The following is a 20,053-nucleotide window of genomic DNA, read 5'->3' on the forward strand; positions in this document are numbered from 1 at the left end:
TTTCTGACAAACAGCATTGCATCAAATGTATATGGCTCCTCTTCTCTATCCATTCACAACAGACTGATAGTTGAGCCATTTCCATTCCGGGAGGAAATTACAAACATGCTATCAGCACTTCTACAAATATTAGTACACAATTTAGAGACAATATTAGTACACAATTTTCTTGAGCATATGCTAAAGAGTGACTATCAGATTTAAAAATTAATTAGCACTATAAAAAATGTGAGGGTTCTAGCCATACTATTAACTATTATAAAAAGATTCATGAAAATCTAAGATATAGCTTAGAATGCTACTTTTTTTTCCAAGAGTAGGAGGAGAAAAATGCTATATGATTATATTTATCATATCATATTACATAACAAAACAGTAACCACTAAGCAAAAAAAAAAAAAAACAACCCAGTTAAAAGAGTGAGAACAACCCTACTAGAAACCACTTCTGTGAAACAGAAGACTTTCATCACATACCATTTTATGCTTTTTGAACTATGTGAATGTATTAGTATTATAAAAAAAACTTTAAAAATTTAAATAACATTTCAATTTAAACACCTTTGTCATATTAAAAATGCTGTTCATTGACCTTATCCTGTAGTCAGACTGATGATTACCTTAAATATCACCATAGAACCTTCGTCCAAAAACTGATGGGAACAGAGGCAATGACCCACACCAGAGTACTGGACTGAGCTCCCAAGATCCAGTTGAAGAGTGAAAGGAGTGAGAGTATGAGCAAGGAAGTCAAGACCATGAAGGGGTCATCCACTGAGACAGTTTGCCTGAGCTAATGGGAGCTCACCAACTCCACCTGGGAGTGAACGAGCATGGGAACAACCAAGCCCCTCTGAAGGGGGTTGACAGCTGGGGCAGACTGGGGGCCACTGATAGTGACACTGGGATTTGTCTCTACTTGCATATACCGGCTTCATGGGATTCTATTCTCTTTGAATGTAAACCTTGCTCAACCTCGACGTAGTATGGAGGGCCTTGGACTTTCCACAGGGTGGGGTGCATGGCTTGGAGGGGTGAGGGAGGGTCTGTGGAGGGAGAGGGAGGAGACTGGCAGGAGGGGAAGGAGTGGGAATTTCGATTGGTATTTTTTTAAAGTAATAAAATAAAAGTTTCCAAAAAATGCTGTTCATAAGAAGATGAAATTCATTAATGACTATGACCAAGTCCTTTAGATTAATGACAACCAATATTGGACTTCATAAGAAACTTGGTCTTCAGGACAACCAAGCTAGCTGCTAGATATCATGCAATTTCTCTCATTTTGCTCTTTATACAATTTAAATAAAGACTAACTTCTTGCCAAGGTATGTGAGGCAGATACGAAAGCATCTAATATTTAATAAAGCACTCACCACAATGTCTAAAGTTACAAATATAGGAAAATACTTTCCCTTTTATCCTGGAAAAATAAAAACAAAACAAGTGGGTATGACTAGAAAAGAAAATAACTGGAAATCAACATGAACCATGAATCGAGCCCAAAGCCCATTACCCTGATGTAGGTAAACAAGAAAAGGAATTCCACATTACTTGAAGTACTATCTCCCATCTTGTTTTTGTTTGTCTGGTTGGTTAAAGGTAGACCAGCAGTAGGAAATGAAAATGTTAAATAATGCATCACATTAAGACCCCCTTGCCCCAGTGAGTGACAGCAGCTACAGTCTAGGGAAGGGTGTCATCCATGGTTTCCCTACCCTGAAAGAAAACAGATGAAAAGGTTGGTACATTCTGTTTCTCAGAGGAAAAAGTAGAAAGTAAAAGGTTTTGTATTATGTGTATTTTAGCACATCAGAAAATAATAAAGAGCAAAACCACAGGAAAAAATATACTTAAAAAATACCACAACTGGCATGATGGTGGCACCTGTAATCCCAGCATCTGTGCAATGGGCCAGGAGGGTCATGAGTTCAAAACCAGACTAAGCTAAGAGAGATTCTGCTTCAAAAAAGGGGGGGGTGCTTAGCCATGGTGGTGGACACCTTCAATCTCAACAGAGAAGAGCAGTTCAAGGCCAGTCTAGTTTACATGGGAAGTTACAGGTTAGTCAGGGTATATAGTGAGCCCCTACTCAAAAACACATAAAACAAAGGAAAAAACACAACTCAAAAAAATAAATAAAACACATTTGAGGGACCGTAAAGATAGCACAAAAATTAAGAGTACTGGCGATCTTCTAAAGAACCCAGGTCTGCAAACTGTCCATAACTCCAGGTCCAGGAATCTGAATATACCTCCCACAGGCACATTTGTGATACACAGACAGGTATGCAATCAAAACACTGATGCACATAAAATTAAAATTTTAAAATATGTATTAGATAGTTGTTAAAATGTATTTTAATGATTTTCATAAAAGAGTTGGGGTTATCTAATTTTAAAGGATTTTCCTAATAATGTTCCGGTGCATTAAGTGTGAACTGTATGTCGGAATTTGACTGTCACTGTTGAGCTAAAGAGGTCTGTGAATACAGTGAAGAACAGCATTTAACTCCAACACTGACTGCAACACTCTTAACAGATAAAAGGATGGAGACATGGAAACTCAGCACTCATGAGACAGAGACAGGGGAATCCCTGTGAGTTGAAGGCCAGCCTGGTCTATACAACAATAGTGAAACTGCCTCAAAACCCAAAAACAAAATCAAAAAGTGTCATTCTTTCCAGCCCTGTGTTCTCATAAAGAATCTAGATGAAAGCTGACACATGTGGGAATACTTGGTTATCACCAAACGATAAATCACATCATCCTAAAACATAAGATCAAGGTTTCTCCTTAATTTTCAACCAACTCTCATGAAACCAGTTCATCTCAACTTATTGCTAATATGCCATTTTATTTACTAAAATCTACCCAAATGCTGCTATCATTTCCTCCTAAATTTAGCACAAAGATAAACTAGTGGGTGGAGGAATAGATAGAAATAACAAAAGAAAAAAAAAAGAAATCACCAAAATAAATAAATAGATAAACCCGGGGAAAAAAAAGAAAGTAACAGCTCACCTCCACATGCATCCCTGTCGGGCTCTGTGGTGACACACTGCTCCCTTGTCCACGGAGGGCACAGGAGACAGACTGCCCCTTATCTGACAGCAGCACCAATTCTCCAGCCACTCTGCGAGCACTGTCTACGGAATACCTAAGGACCTTTACGAGCCATGGCGATTTGCCTTACTCAAATTTCTCCCTTTATTGCTCATAATTTGTGTACATTGATGCTTTCTTTTATTTTCCATTATGTTGGGAGGATTTTCAAACACGTTAGAATTTAAACTCGTGGCTGGTTGCTTTTTTAATCTGAGTAGATTACAATAAGTGGTTTCAAATTTCACACTTAATAGCCAAATTTTTAAAATGGATCTTATTTTCCACACACTATAAAAATATTTATTAGATTTTAAAGGGATGAATATCACATTCACAATCGTGCATTGTTTTATATCTTGGGAACGGAAAGATATCAAGCCCTATTTTATTTCATGGTTCTCAGCCTTAAGAAACAGAGAAGCCATTACCGTTCTCCAAGGAAGGGTACTTAACCCACAAACTGTACTTCTGAAGAATAATTCTAGTTATAATCAAACACTAAGTCAGAACCACCAAGAGAAATCATTAAAAACAGAAAATCTATGGCTTTCATAGAGAGCTTTCTGTAATACATCAATAGAAAAATGGCCTAGTCTTATGAAAGACACAAATTTGCTAAGAACAAAAAGTGCTAAATACTGAATACCCACCATGCACTAAACAATGGATCAGGTACTTTGGATGAAAAGATAAATAAGTTAATATGTCATTTAAGTGTGAGGGAAAGAAGACATTCAGTCAGACAATTGCCTAAAATATTTGAACTAAAGCTATTTCCTATGATCAGCTACGAAATGTAAAGCAGAAGCACTTAGGATAGAAAAATGCAAGAAGATCAATGTCTACTGCAATTTAATGTTAACAATTTACATCAGTGCCCCTTCCTAACGGCCTGAGGAAGGAGCCACAATTCTCTCCCTCCGTGAGCTCACCACAGCGTTAAAGATACAAACATGGATCTTCCACATTAGCACGCAGCATTCTTTGCACTAGGTAAATAAAAGAAATGCTGGGAAGACAAAACACAGTGAATACCGACTTGGGGACCTGAAAACATCCGGATGTGTCTGGAGGAACAGGCAGTTCATACAGAGGAAACGAAAGAGCATTATGTGAGAAACCCAAGATTTAGGGAGAAACTTGGTGAGTGGGAGGGAAGCTGAACTGATAGGTGTGTTTGGAATACAGAGATCACACAGGTACCTGGGGAAAAGAAATCCAAGGTGAAATGTGCCTTGCCTTTTTTAAAAGGGTGATGTGAGTCACTCACAGCCTCGATAAAACAGCACAGCATCACAAGGAGGATATTTTTAGCATCAATAGTATCCCCTCCTACTCCCTCAGCACCAGAAGCTGCTAAAGAGGAAGCCCAGCTACCCAAGATGATGAACAAGATGCACACACACCTGAGCAAACAGTGAGCTGAGTCCTTAGGCATTAGAGTTAGGGTGAGCCTCGGTAAATAACACTTGTGATTTAAAAGTACACAATTCAAAGTAATGCTCTGAAAAAATTCAGAGCAGTAGCACTGAACCCCAGCTACTGGATCCTATCTTTGTGCTCAGGGTCCTATCTTTGTGCTATACGGGAAATTAGGAGGGAAGGTATAAAAAAGTTAATAGGATTCTAGCCATCCCGTTTAGAACTTGGACAGAAAGTCCTTCTCTTACTGTTAAGTTGGATATCTACTTCAAGAATTAGAATTAACGTGGAACAATCTGGATTTGGGAAGCTGTAATACACATTTAATCAGTTTCCAGTGCCGACTCAGGTAGGGAATAATGATACTAGACTCTGGCCGCTTCAATGCCTAACAGCGTGTGACTAAAAGGGACTTCCCTTTTTCGAAATGAAGCAACAAACACATTCCAGCTGGTGTTCACAGTGAACCCCTTCACAGAGACCTTACATGCTTTCCTGGCTTTATCTTACTTAACTCTCGCCCCAACCCCAAAGAAGAGAGTGGAAAAGGAATATAACCTACCAAAGACAATATGTAAAAGGAAAATGGGCCTAGCAGAAACGCCTAGGACTCAGCCATTTTAGACTACTGTCACAGAAGAGGAAGAGTAAAGGGCCAGCAATAGGGTCCAGTGGGTAAAGGTGTAAGCTCTCAAGCCTCACAACCTGGGCTCACAGGGCAGAGGGAGAGAACTGAGTCCTGAAAGTTGTCATCTGGCTTCCACAAATGTCTACTGACATGTGTGTACACACGCACACACGCGCACACACACACACACACACACACACAATTTAAAAATAAGAGAAAACAAAGACAGAAAGGAAGACAGAAAACACAAAACGAGGTGAACAAGACTACCACTCCCACTACAGCACCAAAAGATTCAGAGTCTACTGCTTCCTGAATGGACCTTCCTCACCCATGGCCATACAGTCTTACAAGGCATAAAAAACATGTGACAGACCCATTGTCTTCTACTTGAGGCAGGAAAATGTGGTCATACATAAAGACAACAAAAGCCACTGGCTAGGGAGCCTACCATTACATGCCATATAAATCTTATACTGACCCCTGAACTCACAGATTCTGAGAAACATTCCCTACCTGGGAGACCCTGACTAGCAAGATGTTGGACATACATCAATAGACTCTAAGAATGAAAGACTCCATGCTCGAGTATGTTGAAGAAGAGTCAAGAGAGAAGGTTCAGGGGTTAAAAGCACTCGCTGCTCTTGCAAAGGACTAGACCCACATCCAGCGCCTTACAACCAAGGAAACTCTCTTCTGGTCTCTGCAGAAGCCCTCCTGCATGAGAATAAAAATCGATCTAATAAAGAAAAGAAGAACTGAATTAAATGGATTTCATTTCTTTTTCTCCAGACTAATCAGGACTGGTAGTGTCTAGTGAAATGGAATATCAAAAAGGAAGCGATCGTACAGCATTTCTAAAACTCATGCCCACAGGAGCACCTATCCTCCTTTCACTGTCCCGAGAAGGACAGCATCTCCCACGTCACTGCCTAACAAATGTGGAAAGTGCAAGTCCACATCTGAACAGACACTGCATTAGAAGTGACATAAAAAGCCCATGGACCCTAAAGAGAAATAAAGAAGAGTTCATTACCATGTGGTGGTTGTCTCCATAACATTCCCTCTGTAGCACTTCCAAAAGATTCAGAGCCAGCTGCTGCCTGGAGGGACCTTCCTCACCCATGGTCAAACAGTCTTCCAAGGCGGTGGAAGACAGGATCTGCAGAAGGGGCACCACGAGCAGCAAGGATGCCTTTGGGATTTTCTGACCCTCAGAAACAGAGAGGAGCTTCAAAGCTAATCACAAAACAGGAGATCACAATTTTTGTTAAATTAACATCAGTCCAACAGAATGTTATTTTATCAATGAAATAGAACTTTTCTTGTCCTTTTCCAACTAGTTCAGATACAACTAGGATGATAAGCTACAGAAAAAAATGAACAACAGTAACATAAAAACTAATTGTGTCTTTTTTACAACTACTGATATTTATAACAAAAGAATAAGGATACTTTTAGGGACAACATATATTGTGCATCAAAAGGTATATATAAATCAACTACATTTTTGATCACTATGAATTTTTAATACTATTAAACATTTGTACATTATAACATTTCGGCTCCCACTAACAAACAACCAAGAGACCATAAGTCCCTATTAGTGAATAATGAGGGCAGCACACATGCTTCTTCAACAAGCCAAAAGTCATATTAGCAGAAGCTTGAGTGGACAGCAAGGTAAAGCATAGCTGACTGTCAGCTAGACTACAAAGAACAGGATCACCAAGGTCCCACAGCACACGCCCACAAAAATCCTTTTGCAGTAAGGAGGTTCATTTCATGGGAACTCAGCCTCCACATGAGAGGCAGACATACAGAAGTGCAGTGAGTTAGCCATGCACAGGGTCTCCCAGAGCCTAACTACAGAATGAGTTAGGATATAAGTAGACCTTTTTTTACTATATTTTTAAGGTTACTGAATAAACTGTGATTTACTTAAAGATGTTATTCATAGGCTTCAGAGCCAAACTATTAAAGTAATCAAGCAATTTCCTCACTACACTAAAAAAAAAGAAAGAAAAATTCTCTGGACACTAAATCATGTCAATACGATGTCAGTATTTTGTTAAATCACTTGGAAGTCAAACCTTAACACGAACTGAAGTACAAACACATGTTACTATAACATTATTTTCCCTTAATGTTGGCCTTAATCCATAGTGGTCTTGAAGACAATATAAACATCTATTATCTTTTTTAAAAGAAGGAAACACATAACACACATATTCAATATCATATTATAAATTCTCCAGGTATTTTATAAGCTATTATTTATAATAAACTCTACTGATAGTAAGTACTTTGTATTTTATATTAATACTTGATTTTGAATTTGAAATAATTGACATTCTCTTGATTATCTATTACTTTGAAAACTAAGTACTTCCCCAATATACTAAACAGTTACAAATGACAGACAGTCTCAACAATTTTCAGTGTGGTTTATTCCCTTAACCAGGATAACCTCAAAATAGGCATTGGTTTACAAGAGAAAAGAAAATTCTGCCAGCTAACAGCTGCTCAAAGCATTTGCTTGGTCCTGTGTCATTTTTCTATTGTGCATGAGTCAAAACATATGTTTGAAACCTCAGAATTAGAAAGGCAACTTCCATAAGGCTTTGGAAAATTTTTTGTCAATAAAACAAATACAAACCATTTATAGAAAAAGTCAAATTTACAAGGACAAAAGACAGCAGGGCCATTGAGGTGGGTCAGTGGATAAAGTGCTTGCCCTGCAAACCCTAATGATCTGAGTTCCACCCCTGGAACAGTAAAGGTGAAAGGTGAGAATGCCCTCTGTCATCTGACCTCACATGTATGTGATGCCATGTGTGTGTGTGTGTGTGGGGGTGGGTGTGGGTGTGGGTGTGGGTATGCACGCGCACACGCGTGCGCGTGCGTACACACACATATAATAACAATAAATGTTTTATGTTGGTTATCTATTTTATATGTATGGGTGTTTTGCTTGCACTTATATCTATGCACAGCATGCATGCAGTGCCCACAATGGTCAGAAGAGGGCACAGGATCCCCAGGAACTGAACACAGATAATTGTTAGGTCACCACGAGAGTGACAGGAACCAAACCCAGGTCCTCTGGAAGAGCAGCTAGTGCTCTTACTATCATCCCCAAAACACATTTTTTTCAGACTGAGTAATGTCTTCTCTCAGGCTGCAATTGGAAATTGTTATTAACACCATGAAGCACAAGAAATTCAGGGGACAGTGGTGATAGAAAAATTTTGAAACTAGGTTGTATTCCTGACTATACAGACCAATGAATTTAAAAATACTTCACTGTACCCTTTCAATGGCAAATCTCATGATATGCAAATTATCACAGTAAGACTTCGTAGAAGCAGCAGAAGCAGCAGCCTGATACGCAGTGCTTCCAGGAGGAGGCCGTGTGCACTGCTGGAGAGAAGGAAAAGCCGATCCAAAGGGCACCAGCGAAGAGCAGACAACAAACACGGGCAAAAGCTGTCTAAGAGACCAGGTGTCCTTCAGGTACTGAGGGCACTGTGAAACAATTTACTCTCAAGATGCTGACAAACCAATCCCAGAAGAGAAGACACAGCAGAAATTTACCTAAGGCACTTTAAAGTAATTTGCACTCCCTATTACCACACACTTGATATCAGACCAAGCAAAGTCAGGAAACATAAATAAAAACAGCACAATTTAAAGATATGTCATATTTGCCCATCAGTGAGAGTGAAAACCTTGACTTTCACTCTTCCTAACTAGCGCATTTGGTTTCCCTCTCTACTGCCTTCACTTTCCTTTAAATTGTTAGACAACCAAAGGAGTATCATCATTCATCTGACCAAAGTTAATAAAAAAATTAACTTGTTCAGTGTAGTATCGATTATAAATAAGTCTTCTTTGCAATGTGTGTCCGTGTGTCTGTTTGTGTCTGTCTGCCTGTCTGTGTGTGTGTATGTGTGTGTGTGTGTGTGTGTGTGTGTGTGTGTAAGTCAACGGCCAACTCAGGGAATCAGTTCTCTCCTTCCACCATGTGGTTTCTGAGGATTGAACTCAACCTGTCAGGTATGACAGCAAGTGCCTTTATGCACAGGGCCGTCTCTCTGCACAAAATAGAATCTTAAAACAAAAACAACCTGGGAAACACTTAATTGTTTACAAGTGTCTTATATATTATTCTCATTTTGATATATGATTATGAATAAAAATGCTAATATATACATTTTAAATGGCACTGTACTATCACTAATATCACAACAAGGTGCATGAAAAACTGAGCAAATTATGGGATATGGAAACACGCATAGCCTAGCACTAGGGTAAGAAAACTAATCTATCTGTTGGCATTAGAAAACAACCCAGACTAGAAATATGCAGAAGAGCACCTGCCAACACTTATATTTACATTGTTGTCTAGAGAGTCTACTTTTATTTACCTAGGTTTAATATTGGCTTCTGTTGACTTGCTGGAGTCTGCAGAAGTAAAAAAGCAGTTCCAATAATGACAAATTTGACAGGAAAATCCTAAAAATATAAAAGAACAGAAAAGTTTATTGAAGAGGAGCCAGGAACTGTAGCTTTACATGTATACAGGTAACGTGGATTTCAGTGCGCAGTTGTGAACACTGTGCAGACTGTCTCACAAAGTCTGCCCTACTGAAGAAATACTGGCAAATAACACACAGTGTAGGTTAAACGTTCAATCAGTGTCTAAACAAACCAAATTAAACTAATATCATTCCAAGAGAAAAACTTTGGTTTTTGGTTCACTCTTTCCTGCTTTGTCTGTTTGTTTCTTTGGTTTTGTTAAAGGAGAAAACATTCTACTGCAAATCTGCAGAGAAGCAAGTCCTTGTGAGTCACCATAACAGCATGAAATGACGGACTTAGAAATATTATATTAGGAAAAATTAATTAAATTTTTATACTTACCTAACATTAGCTATCTATATAACTTATAAAATAAATTACATGAAGTATAATTTAATAAACTATGTCATAAAAATGAAATATTAATGTGAAGGAAGTAGAGATTGTATTATAAAAACAAAGTAGTTCTGTGAGGAGGTAAGAATTGTAAGTTATCAAGCATACTTAACTGAAACGAAGAAATAACCAGGTAATAAAAAATTATTAACTACAGCAAGGACATGAGTAAAGTGAAGAAGACATGTACAATAAGTTCTAATCAAGATGACAGAAGATAAAACCAAGAACGATAAGGCAACTTCAGTCCATTCAGAAATTTTACAGAAGAGCCTACAGAGTCAAATAGTGAGAATGAAGACAGACAAGAGAGAGAGAGAGAGAGAGAGAGAGAGAGAGAGAGAGAAAATGGGGGAACAGACATGTGACAGAGCCAGAAGGTTTAAAAAAAAAAAAAACAGATAAGGGAAAACATTGTAGCAGTAGCAGATTCGGCAGAAGAGAAACTCTGTGTGGGGCCCTATCAACAACCCCTTCCATCTCACCTTTACCACCACAAAAGGGAAGCTTGACTATAAAATTTAAACCCCTGCTTCGTGGGCTTTAAAAGCAAAACATCAAAAGAAACTAATTCAACTTTGTAAATAAAACGTGCCAATCTGTGTCTTTTGTAATTATTTTTGTTCAGTGCTTTGAAATATAGTTGAAATCAAGGAAGAAAATAATGCATATTATCAGAGGACAATAATCACTTTTGAATCCAATATAATCACAATGAACATCATCATACCACTTTCTGTCATATTTTCCTTAATTTCTCTATGTCCACATAAAACAGAAAGGTAGCAAAATTATTTACTTTTCTAATTTTGAAATTTCCAAGAGGTTCATAGACAAAGTACATGCATGCCTTAGCTGAACTATTGTGTGATTATTTGGGTCTGAACAGCAGCCATCTCCATTTACAAAATGGCAGCATGAGATCTAAAAAAGCTTAAGGGGGGAAAAAAATAAGGCTTCTAGGCCCACAAAAATGGGAGCCAAATGCAGCCTTTTGGTAGCCAGTGTTTTTCAGATAAGTTCTCTTTGCTGGTGGCAAGCAGAGACAAGGCTCCTTTAAGAGAAGGCTTTACTTCTCTTAGAGACTCACCATTAGTAGCAAAAACGGTGCAGCTTCTTTGAGAGACAACTTCCTAGTTCCTGCTGGCAGAACCATTAGCTCTGGCTTTTTCAGGAGGCCGAGCAATTAAATGGAGTCTGTGAGCAGCATACTGCAAATTGTTTAAAGACATATATAGGCCTGCTGCATCCCTAGAGCTGGGACAGTGAGCAGAGCTCACTGAGGAAGTAAACATAGCTCCACCATGATGGAGAACAGGGTGGAGTCAACATTCAGGGCTGTGGAGTTGGTTCTAGCCACACCTGCTTAACATAAAAAGAAAAGTGCTCCTGGTCAAAAAATGATTACAGACACACAATGAAAACAACTTCAGACAAAAATAAACCTCTGAACGGGTCAAAGTGTGTTTCAAAAATGTACGTAGGCTTGAGAGAGAGAGAGAGAAAAAAAAAGTACAGACAGTTAAAGAGACAGTAAAAGGAATATAAAAGAGTACAGACAGACACAGATTAAAGGAATAAAGATAATAAATATTAAAAAGTAATAAAGTAAAAAATAAATCATAAAAATATGAAATACACAGTGTGGATTATGCATATTATTGTGTTTCTTTGAATATTTTGGCTGCAGAGACACATTGATTCTGGGGGCTGCTAAACCAACATATATATTTTAAAGGTATCTTGACTTCAAAATTTGAGTCTAAGAATATGTTATTTTGGAAAAGAAATTCTTCTTTTGATGTCACAGAAGATGAGAACCTGTGGATTCCTTCCATACTAATGTGGTTTGATGAAACCACCCACCCACAGCCTACTGAAAGATCTGCCCAACAAACAGCAAGAAGCAGTTTGGAGAAAAAATGGCCGAATTTTAACAATGACTGTTTATAAATGTTTGTTTTCATTTAAATGAGAATATGACAGAGAGGTAAGTACTTTGCATTGGTATGGATCTTGGTCTTGATACAAATTCAAGGTCTATTTTGTTACACTGCATATATATACACTATATATGTGTATATATATACATTATATATATTTCTACAATTGAATAAGGTATTATGTTTATGCAGCTCATTTAAGAAATATAGATTAGTGGATAGTCATCTATAATAATCAAATTTTTGTCATGTTATTTATGTTTTCAATATATACAGAGATATATTTCAGTTAGATAAATAATCTCCAGCACTTCAAATACCTACAAAATATGGCATGTAAAATGTTTTAAGAACCTAGACTTTCTCAGCAATGAGACATGTCTGCTTCAGGCAGCACCAATCTACTTCAAGAGTTGACAGGAATTGAAGAGATTATATATTTCTTGAATATATTGAATATATCATCAATATATTCAATATAGAAATTGATTATAGAATTTGTCTTAAATGTGATACAGCTAGCCATTTGGATAAGAAGTTGTTCTTGCCTGGACTGCTTAATTGTACTGTATGAACTGTATGACATGCAGGACCCACAGAAAAATGACTGCTGAACTTGCCTAAAGAAGGTGAGACAGTCCTTCAAGTTCCTGCTTTATGAAAGAGTCTGTCAGACATTCTGCAGGACAGAAAAGAAAGTGACTGACAAACTGCCAATATAGACTAAACAGTCTTTCAAATTTCCTGCTTCATGGAAAAGCCTTCCAGATATTATGGGCCTGTAGGCTGAAGATGGATACCACAACATTACAGAAGAACTTTGGGTGACTGTCCAGGCAACAAGATGTCTCTGTCAATTCTAGAGTTTTGAAAGTTGCTTACAATGTACTTCCTGCTTACTTAGATAACATTATAAACTTTGGGGTCTTTGCTAGAGTTGAACGTAAATAGGTATAGTTATAGCTTTCCTTAGTTATAAGAGATAAATTAGATATGAAACTTTAGACTCAAAAAGAAACATTGTAACTGTAATTCATGCTTGATATCTGTTTGTAATTTTTGTAATATGTAATTTTGCTATGTTAAAGTTAAAACTTCCTTTTTAATTGGACTTAAAAAGGGAGATGAAGTGGAATATCCTTTTGTACATATGTTGTTTTTATTGGTTGATAAATAAAGCTGTTTTGGCCAGTGGTTTAGCAGAGTAAAGCCAGGCAAGAAATCCAAGCAGAGATAAAGAGAGAGTAGGTGGAGTCAAGGAGATGCCATGTAGCTGCCAAAGGAGACAGATGCTGGAATCATTACTGATAGGCCAGAACCATGTGGTGATACACAGATTAGTAGAAATGGGTTAATTTAAGATGTAAGAGGTAGCTAGGAATACACCTAAGCTATCAGACAAGCGTGTTGTAATTAATAAAGTTTCTATGTGATTACTTGGGTCTGGGTGCCCAGAAAACGAATGAGCCATCTTGGTTTACAGTTGAATGCCTCTTTCATAAAGCTGTCATTGAAAACGGGGGCGGAGGGAACATGTTAAGTTTTAAAAACAGAATTGAAGCTCTTCAATGGCTAGAACTTAAAGATGAGTAATCATAAATGAAAGAGACGTTCTTTCTCTCTGGGACGTGTGAGACACCCACACAGAACACAGGGCAACGTGAAAAGAGCTATAGACTTGGAATATCAAAGATGTAGTAAAAGTGAACGACACAGAAGTAAAGGAAGCAAATTTTAAGTTGCTTTACAAGTTTTTGTTTGTTTGATTGATAGACACCAGAACATAATAATATGTATTAAGCTCTTGATTTTTTTAATTTATTATTTGAGCATTTCATATATATTATCCCCAATAAAATATGATCATATCTATCCCCTATTTATCCCCTCCTCCTTCTGCAGACTGCCCTCCTCACAAAATGTCAACTCTCCAGCTTCATGCCCTCTTCTCTCTCTTTTTTAATAAACTAACTAATTTCTATTAGTGCTGCCCATATGTGCATGAGTGTAGGGGCATCCACTGGAACACGGATCAGTGCTCATGCCTCTTCCACTAACTACAACTCCTTCTGTCATAATACAAACATGTTCTGCACAGCATCAACCTGAACATTTTCCCATATGCCCCATAACACAACTCTTCACTTTCTGTCCCCAAACTGCAAGGTCTAGAAGTTCAAGCCCCACAGGGGAAAGCTTCAAACTGGCAAGAGGATCTTGTGGGCATATGGTTACTCACTGCCCTGGATTCTACTTCATAGTCTGAAACATTTCACAAGGCTTCAGGGAAGTCCATGGAATGAAGCAACTAGTTGCTTATACCAATAGTCATACTGCAATATTTCTCCCAGCTCCACCTTTCCAGCCTGCTTTCTGGGATCACGTTTGTAAATGAACTTATACATCTTTTGCTTCTGCAAGAACATGGGCTCCACTTGGCCTTTAGAGAAACTCAGTCTGACATATACAGCGTGGCTACAGAAAACAGGAGGAGTTAATCCCTTCATAACTAGCTACAGGTGTCAAAGGATTCTTAATGACAGAAAATCTTTGGGATCACACTTTTGGTCCTCAATTCAAACAAAAGATGAAAATGAACACTACCCATGTGACATGCTCTAATAACATATGCTTGCCTAGTGATGCTATCGTTAACACGATAGCCCCTCTTCTCAAGAATTTGACAAACTTACTCATGGGTGTGTCTTTTAAAAGAAACTGAAAGCGGTGTAACAGAGTTTGCCTCCTGCAGAGGACACAAAGGAGAAGGTGACGCTGCTCACACAGTCCCCGAGAACCACAGCTTCGCTTCAGCCCCTGTCCTCTGCAGGGAGCTCCGCCAGCTATGCCCACAGACCGTCCTTCCTCGGGATTCTTCAACTGACTCATGCAGTACAGAAAGGTGAAGTGAGTCATCTGGAGACATTTTCACAGAAATGGCCAGATCTAGCCTTGGTAAAGCTACCATGTTTAGTCCGCTCTATGGTGGGAGAACTTACCCAGCTTCCCCTGAATTGATATTTTTGCTTAATTTTGTCGACAGAAGTAAATCATTTGGCTTGAAATGGAAGATAATGGAGACAAACATCTGACCTGGAAGGTGAATGGCTCACCTAGAATCAAACCTAGCAAACCACAGAGTGAGAAATAGGCCTAGGGTGTGAGGACCCTTCTCCCACACACAAGTGGTGAGAACACAGACAAGAGAAAGGATTCACTAATATTTACACCGAATATACAGCAGATGAACTCGGCAGAATGATGATGGATGATAGCCTTAAAATACATAAAAAGGCTACTTTATTGTCCTTCAAATCAATATTAATACAGGCACTAAAGGTTATCAAATTAATTTTCAATGTTTTTTAACCTCAGGAACATTAGCATAAAAAGATAAGCAACAAAATGACTTTATAACAAACACATATGCACATAATATATTTGATTTTGGTTTTTCTGACACAGGATCTCACTAGGTTGCTCTGATTGACCTGGAACTCTGTATGTAGACCAGGCTGACCTCCAACTCACAGAGATCCACCTGCCTCTGCCTTTTGAGTGCTGGGTTTAGAGGCGTGCACCACCCTACTTAGTTTTTGTTTAGAGGTATGATCTCATTCTATAGGCTAGAGGGGTCTAGTCCTCACTATCTCAGTCTGGCTCCAAAATTACAGCCATTCTCCTGCCTCAGTCACCCATGTGGTAGGATTACAAGTATGAGTCATCACACTTGGTTCCCATTATCCTGTAAATAAGATTCTATGAAAATATTTATCTTATTCTATTAGAACTGCTTATTTACATGTTTATTTCTTGAGATCAGAGAAAATGTGCACGTTCTTGAATATACCACTTGTTTAATATTTATATTTCATATGAATAAGCAGGAATGAGGCAGACCTTCAGTGATAACATAAGATTATGTAATAATTCATTTTATAATAAATATCTGCAGAACTACAATCTAATAGTATAAGATCAAACCACCTCAAACATATAATAAACTACATAAACATAGCTACCCAGTTTCTCAAAGATTTTATAAAGTGATAATTAGAACATTGAAGATTTATGTTAGCCTTACCTCCCCAAGAAGTTCAATGCTGCGATCTAAAAGTTGAATGAGAGATGAGCATTCCCCAGTTATCTTTAAACTGACTTCACAGATACACAGCAGTTGAAGGGTGAGTTGGGTAAGCTGACTTTTCCAGAACACAGGATGGCGCAGAAGACTTAGATACAGCTCCTCAATAAATAACATCATCTCTGTTGTCTGTGTCAGATCTTTCATCTGTCGAAGGAACTCATACTGGTCAAAACTACAGACTAACTTCAAGTGATCAAAATGAACACTCTGAACGTGGCTGGCAATGAAGGCTGACTGAGAAGCCAAGGACAATGGCACTGGGTTTTTATTCTACTACATGGACTGACTTTGTGGGAGCTTGGTTTGTTTGGATGCTCACCTTCATAGACCTGGATGGAGGGGGGAGGACCTTGGACTTCCCACGGGGCAGGGAACCCTGACTGCTCTTAAGACTAGAGAGGGAGGGGGAGGGGGGAGGGGAGGGGAAAGGGAGGCGGGGAGGAGGTGGAAATTTTTAATAAATAAATAAATTTTAAGAAAGAAGTATTCAACAGAATAACTTTCTCTGAATCTATGGAAATTTGAAGGAGATGCAGTCATGCGCTGTGCGTGCTCCTCTCCACAGCTCTCCCTCCTCCCTTGGTCGCCATCCACCGCACAATTCTTCCTGCCTCTGTCGCTCATCTCACACAATTCCACCATCGAATGCTCTGCCACTAAGGGAGGCTTCCAACCCAAATTACTTCTATTTTTATAGCTTCTTTGAAAAAAAAAAGATACCTTAGACAAATGATATGTAGTGCCTACATGCCAAAAAACATCACCTCAAAGCTGGTTTCCAAGTCTCCTACAGTTTAACACAGACACCTGGTAGGGTCACCATGTTATCAACATACACTAAGCTCTCTTTCCACAAGCCTTAGTTGAAGCGTCATTGAGCACAGTGGAGAATGTAATAAATGACCATGTTTACATGGCAGTGTCATCTCGACAGGCTAACACACTAAACAGGGAGGGCTTGGGGGCTCTTGAAAATCCCAATTCAATTTACACCCTGCTGTTCTGTTCAAAGTTCTGGAGGTAGTATTAAGGGTGTGGTCCTACTCATAGCAACCATGGTATGAGTTTCCCAGGGATTATAAACAATGAACCATCTGCTTCAGTCAGGATGCTTGTGTGTGCTAAGTTCATCAAGAGAAGAGCCTGCGGTTCCACCACTTCTTACCATCCATCAGAAAAAGAGGCATCAATACAAGTTATACACAAACAGAGATCCTAGAAAATCAGAAAGATTAAAAAGGATGAAGGAAAAAAAACACACTCACAAAATAATAATTTAAAAATAAAATATCAACAGTCCAATAGCTAAATTATTTTGTTGTCTTTTAATTGATCCTGTATTTATTTATTGGGTGTGCAGGTGTACAAGCATGCAACACGATGCCCGTGTGGAAGCCACAGGACAACTTGCAGGAGTTGGTTCTCACCTTCTGCTACATGGATCCCAGAAATCACACTCAGGTCAGCAAGCTTGGTGGCAAATGCTTTTACCTGATGAACCATCTCACTGACCCTATTCTGTTCTTTTGTAAACATAAAGCAAAAAAGTTCAAAGGGTACTTACAAAGAGATGGACTAAATACAAAAGCCTGGTATTCATAAGGTAGTATATTTCCTTGAGTATATTATTGTATATACTGAACATTTTCCATTAAAAAAAAATCTCAATAGATTAGCTCTAAAGGTTCTCTGATCTACAATTATCAAATTCTTAAGAATAGATTCAAAGTAATGTTCTGTCTCTATGTAAAAATAGATGGCATAGCATGGATAATGGTATGATTAAAAAATAACAGTTGCACAATCATAAAATGGAAAAGTAACCAGTTGAGGAGGACTGTCTCAATGACCCCTCTCATCCGAAACCATCAGGAATGGGGATAGGGCTATTTCTCAAAACATAGCAGTAACTTCAGTGTGCTGCCTTCCTGGTGTCCAGTATGGACTGGACCACACCCATAACACTGCATTAACCTCTAAGAAGAACATTTCTTACAAACACATTCCATGCACCTACTGGTATACTAAAGCAATGGATAGTGAAAACTCTAGAAGCCATTTCATGGGAAGAAGTGGTTTTTGTTGTCAGTTGTTTGCTTGTAATGATGCCTAAACAGAACAGAGGGAGACAGGCAAGAAAGACAGGAAGAAAGAGAGAAAACCAACAAGACTAAACACAGGTTTAAAGCTTGTGTTTTATTATAGGAAGAAGAGAAGACTAGTGGGCAATTGATTAATGAAGATCAGTAGAAGTACTTGAAAACAGTGTACTTCTCCAGAGTATACTCATTAGCTGGGGTGGCCATTATGTAAAGACTATAAAAATACCTTCTACAAGTGGAGAAGTACATTAGGGAGTCTCTGTGACTCCTGTTACTCATTCTTGCTCTTAATAAAACAAATTTGTTACATGACTTTTTTCTCACATGTCTCCATAACAGTAAAAACACAGGGCGTCCCAAAACCATTTAATAGTGTGCTTCTACAAGCACCTAAGCTTTCCACGAAGAAAGCAAACATTTAGCAAACCACACAGAACATGGAAATAAAGACATGGTTGGAAAAGTGCCCTAGTTGAAGACCTTCTGCCTATATATGCTTTATTACCCACGTAAAACAAAAGCTTTGGAAAAGCCGCTGGAGAATTCATTTTAATTAACTTTTCTCTGCCTTGATTACAGGAAAGCACATTTATGACTCACAGAGGGAAGATATGCTCTAGCCACTCCTTGCTAACAGACTTAAAACAGGTCATCTGTGACCCACAGTGATCACTCTGAAATACATCCTTAGATTTTTTTTTCCATCAGCTGAGCAGCATGGTGCGCAGATCCCCACTAATGGCCTGACCTTGATCATGGAATGGGACAGCCTGACGAACGAACCACGACACTAAAATCACAGCACACTAGCAACGGCGTGTTTATAAATCTGCAGTCATAGAGATGGCAACTGAAATTTCTCTCTCCCCTCAACTCCCTTAGCACTTTACTGCTAACTCGTTACCTGGATCATCTGTCCAGAAGGAATTAGGTATGAGAAGTGACATCCCAACTCATTTCTTACATTGTGGGTTTCGAGAAGCAAAAGATATCAATGGAACCTAAAGGGACAGGTGGACACTCAACCATAGCACTCAGCAGGCTAAGTTCTGCATTCTCAGAACAGACCTACATACAGGCATGCTTTTTGCTTAATTTGCACAGAGGTGTTTCATTTTGTTCTATTGTTTTCCTTCTACCTGTTAGCATCCAGCATGAAGAGAAGCTAAAAAATTCCCTTTCCTAATGAGTCTTAAAGGAGTCTTCATTGCTATTAATGCCAAAAGGGACAGGATTGATTTATACTTTGGTGAATTTAACACAGTTACTATGGTATGTATTATTAGATCTGAAATTTATTCCTTTGTAGTCTTAAGATAGTGCCAGCATTTCTAGATAGTCTTGTCCAATCACACAGGCTCAAAAACTACCTTGTGTGAAATGACAACTTACTGGCGCTGATAAATCCCATTAGGAAGGAAAACAAATGGTGAAGAGCCTTACCTGCAAGCACGGGACCATGTCACAGCACAGCTGAAGCATGTGCTGCTCCAGTACCGACGGCTGAGCTTCACCACAAAGACCTCTGGGTTGAAGTAAGACTTTGAGCAGGGACAGCCGGAGCTTAGCATATTCTTGTGACTGGGATGGATCACAGTAGAGATACCACAGAAATGGTGCCATTATTTGGATACATGAAACTTCTGACCTGCAAGTCATGCAATGTGTCAGTCAGTTACTGAGTTAAATATGCTAATGTTATCAGAAGAAACAGCTCTTCCCGCAA

At 38.6% G+C, this 20,053-nt stretch overlaps 1 protein-coding gene across 1 annotated transcript in view; it reads right to left on the reverse strand.

Moving 5' to 3' along the window:
- The window catches only part of Focad (focadhesin), a 297,602-nt gene that overhangs the window by 196,563 nt on the left and 80,986 nt on the right, over positions 1-20,053 (reverse strand). The window contains exons 7-10 of the mRNA XM_087904862.1: positions 19,771-19,975; positions 16,163-16,369; positions 9,586-9,673; positions 6,192-6,394 (exon numbers count right to left, since the gene is read on the reverse strand). Coding sequence (XP_087760988.1) covers positions 6,192-6,394; positions 9,586-9,673; positions 16,163-16,369; positions 19,771-19,975 — 703 coding nt within the window. The remainder of the gene's footprint in view (positions 1-6,191; positions 6,395-9,585; positions 9,674-16,162; positions 16,370-19,770; positions 19,976-20,053) is intronic.

Source organism: Myodes glareolus, chromosome 3 (assembly GCF_982192425.1).
Source record: "Myodes glareolus chromosome 3, mMyoGla1.1, whole genome shotgun sequence".
NCBI classification, from domain to species: domain Eukaryota; kingdom Metazoa; phylum Chordata; class Mammalia; order Rodentia; family Cricetidae; genus Myodes; species Myodes glareolus.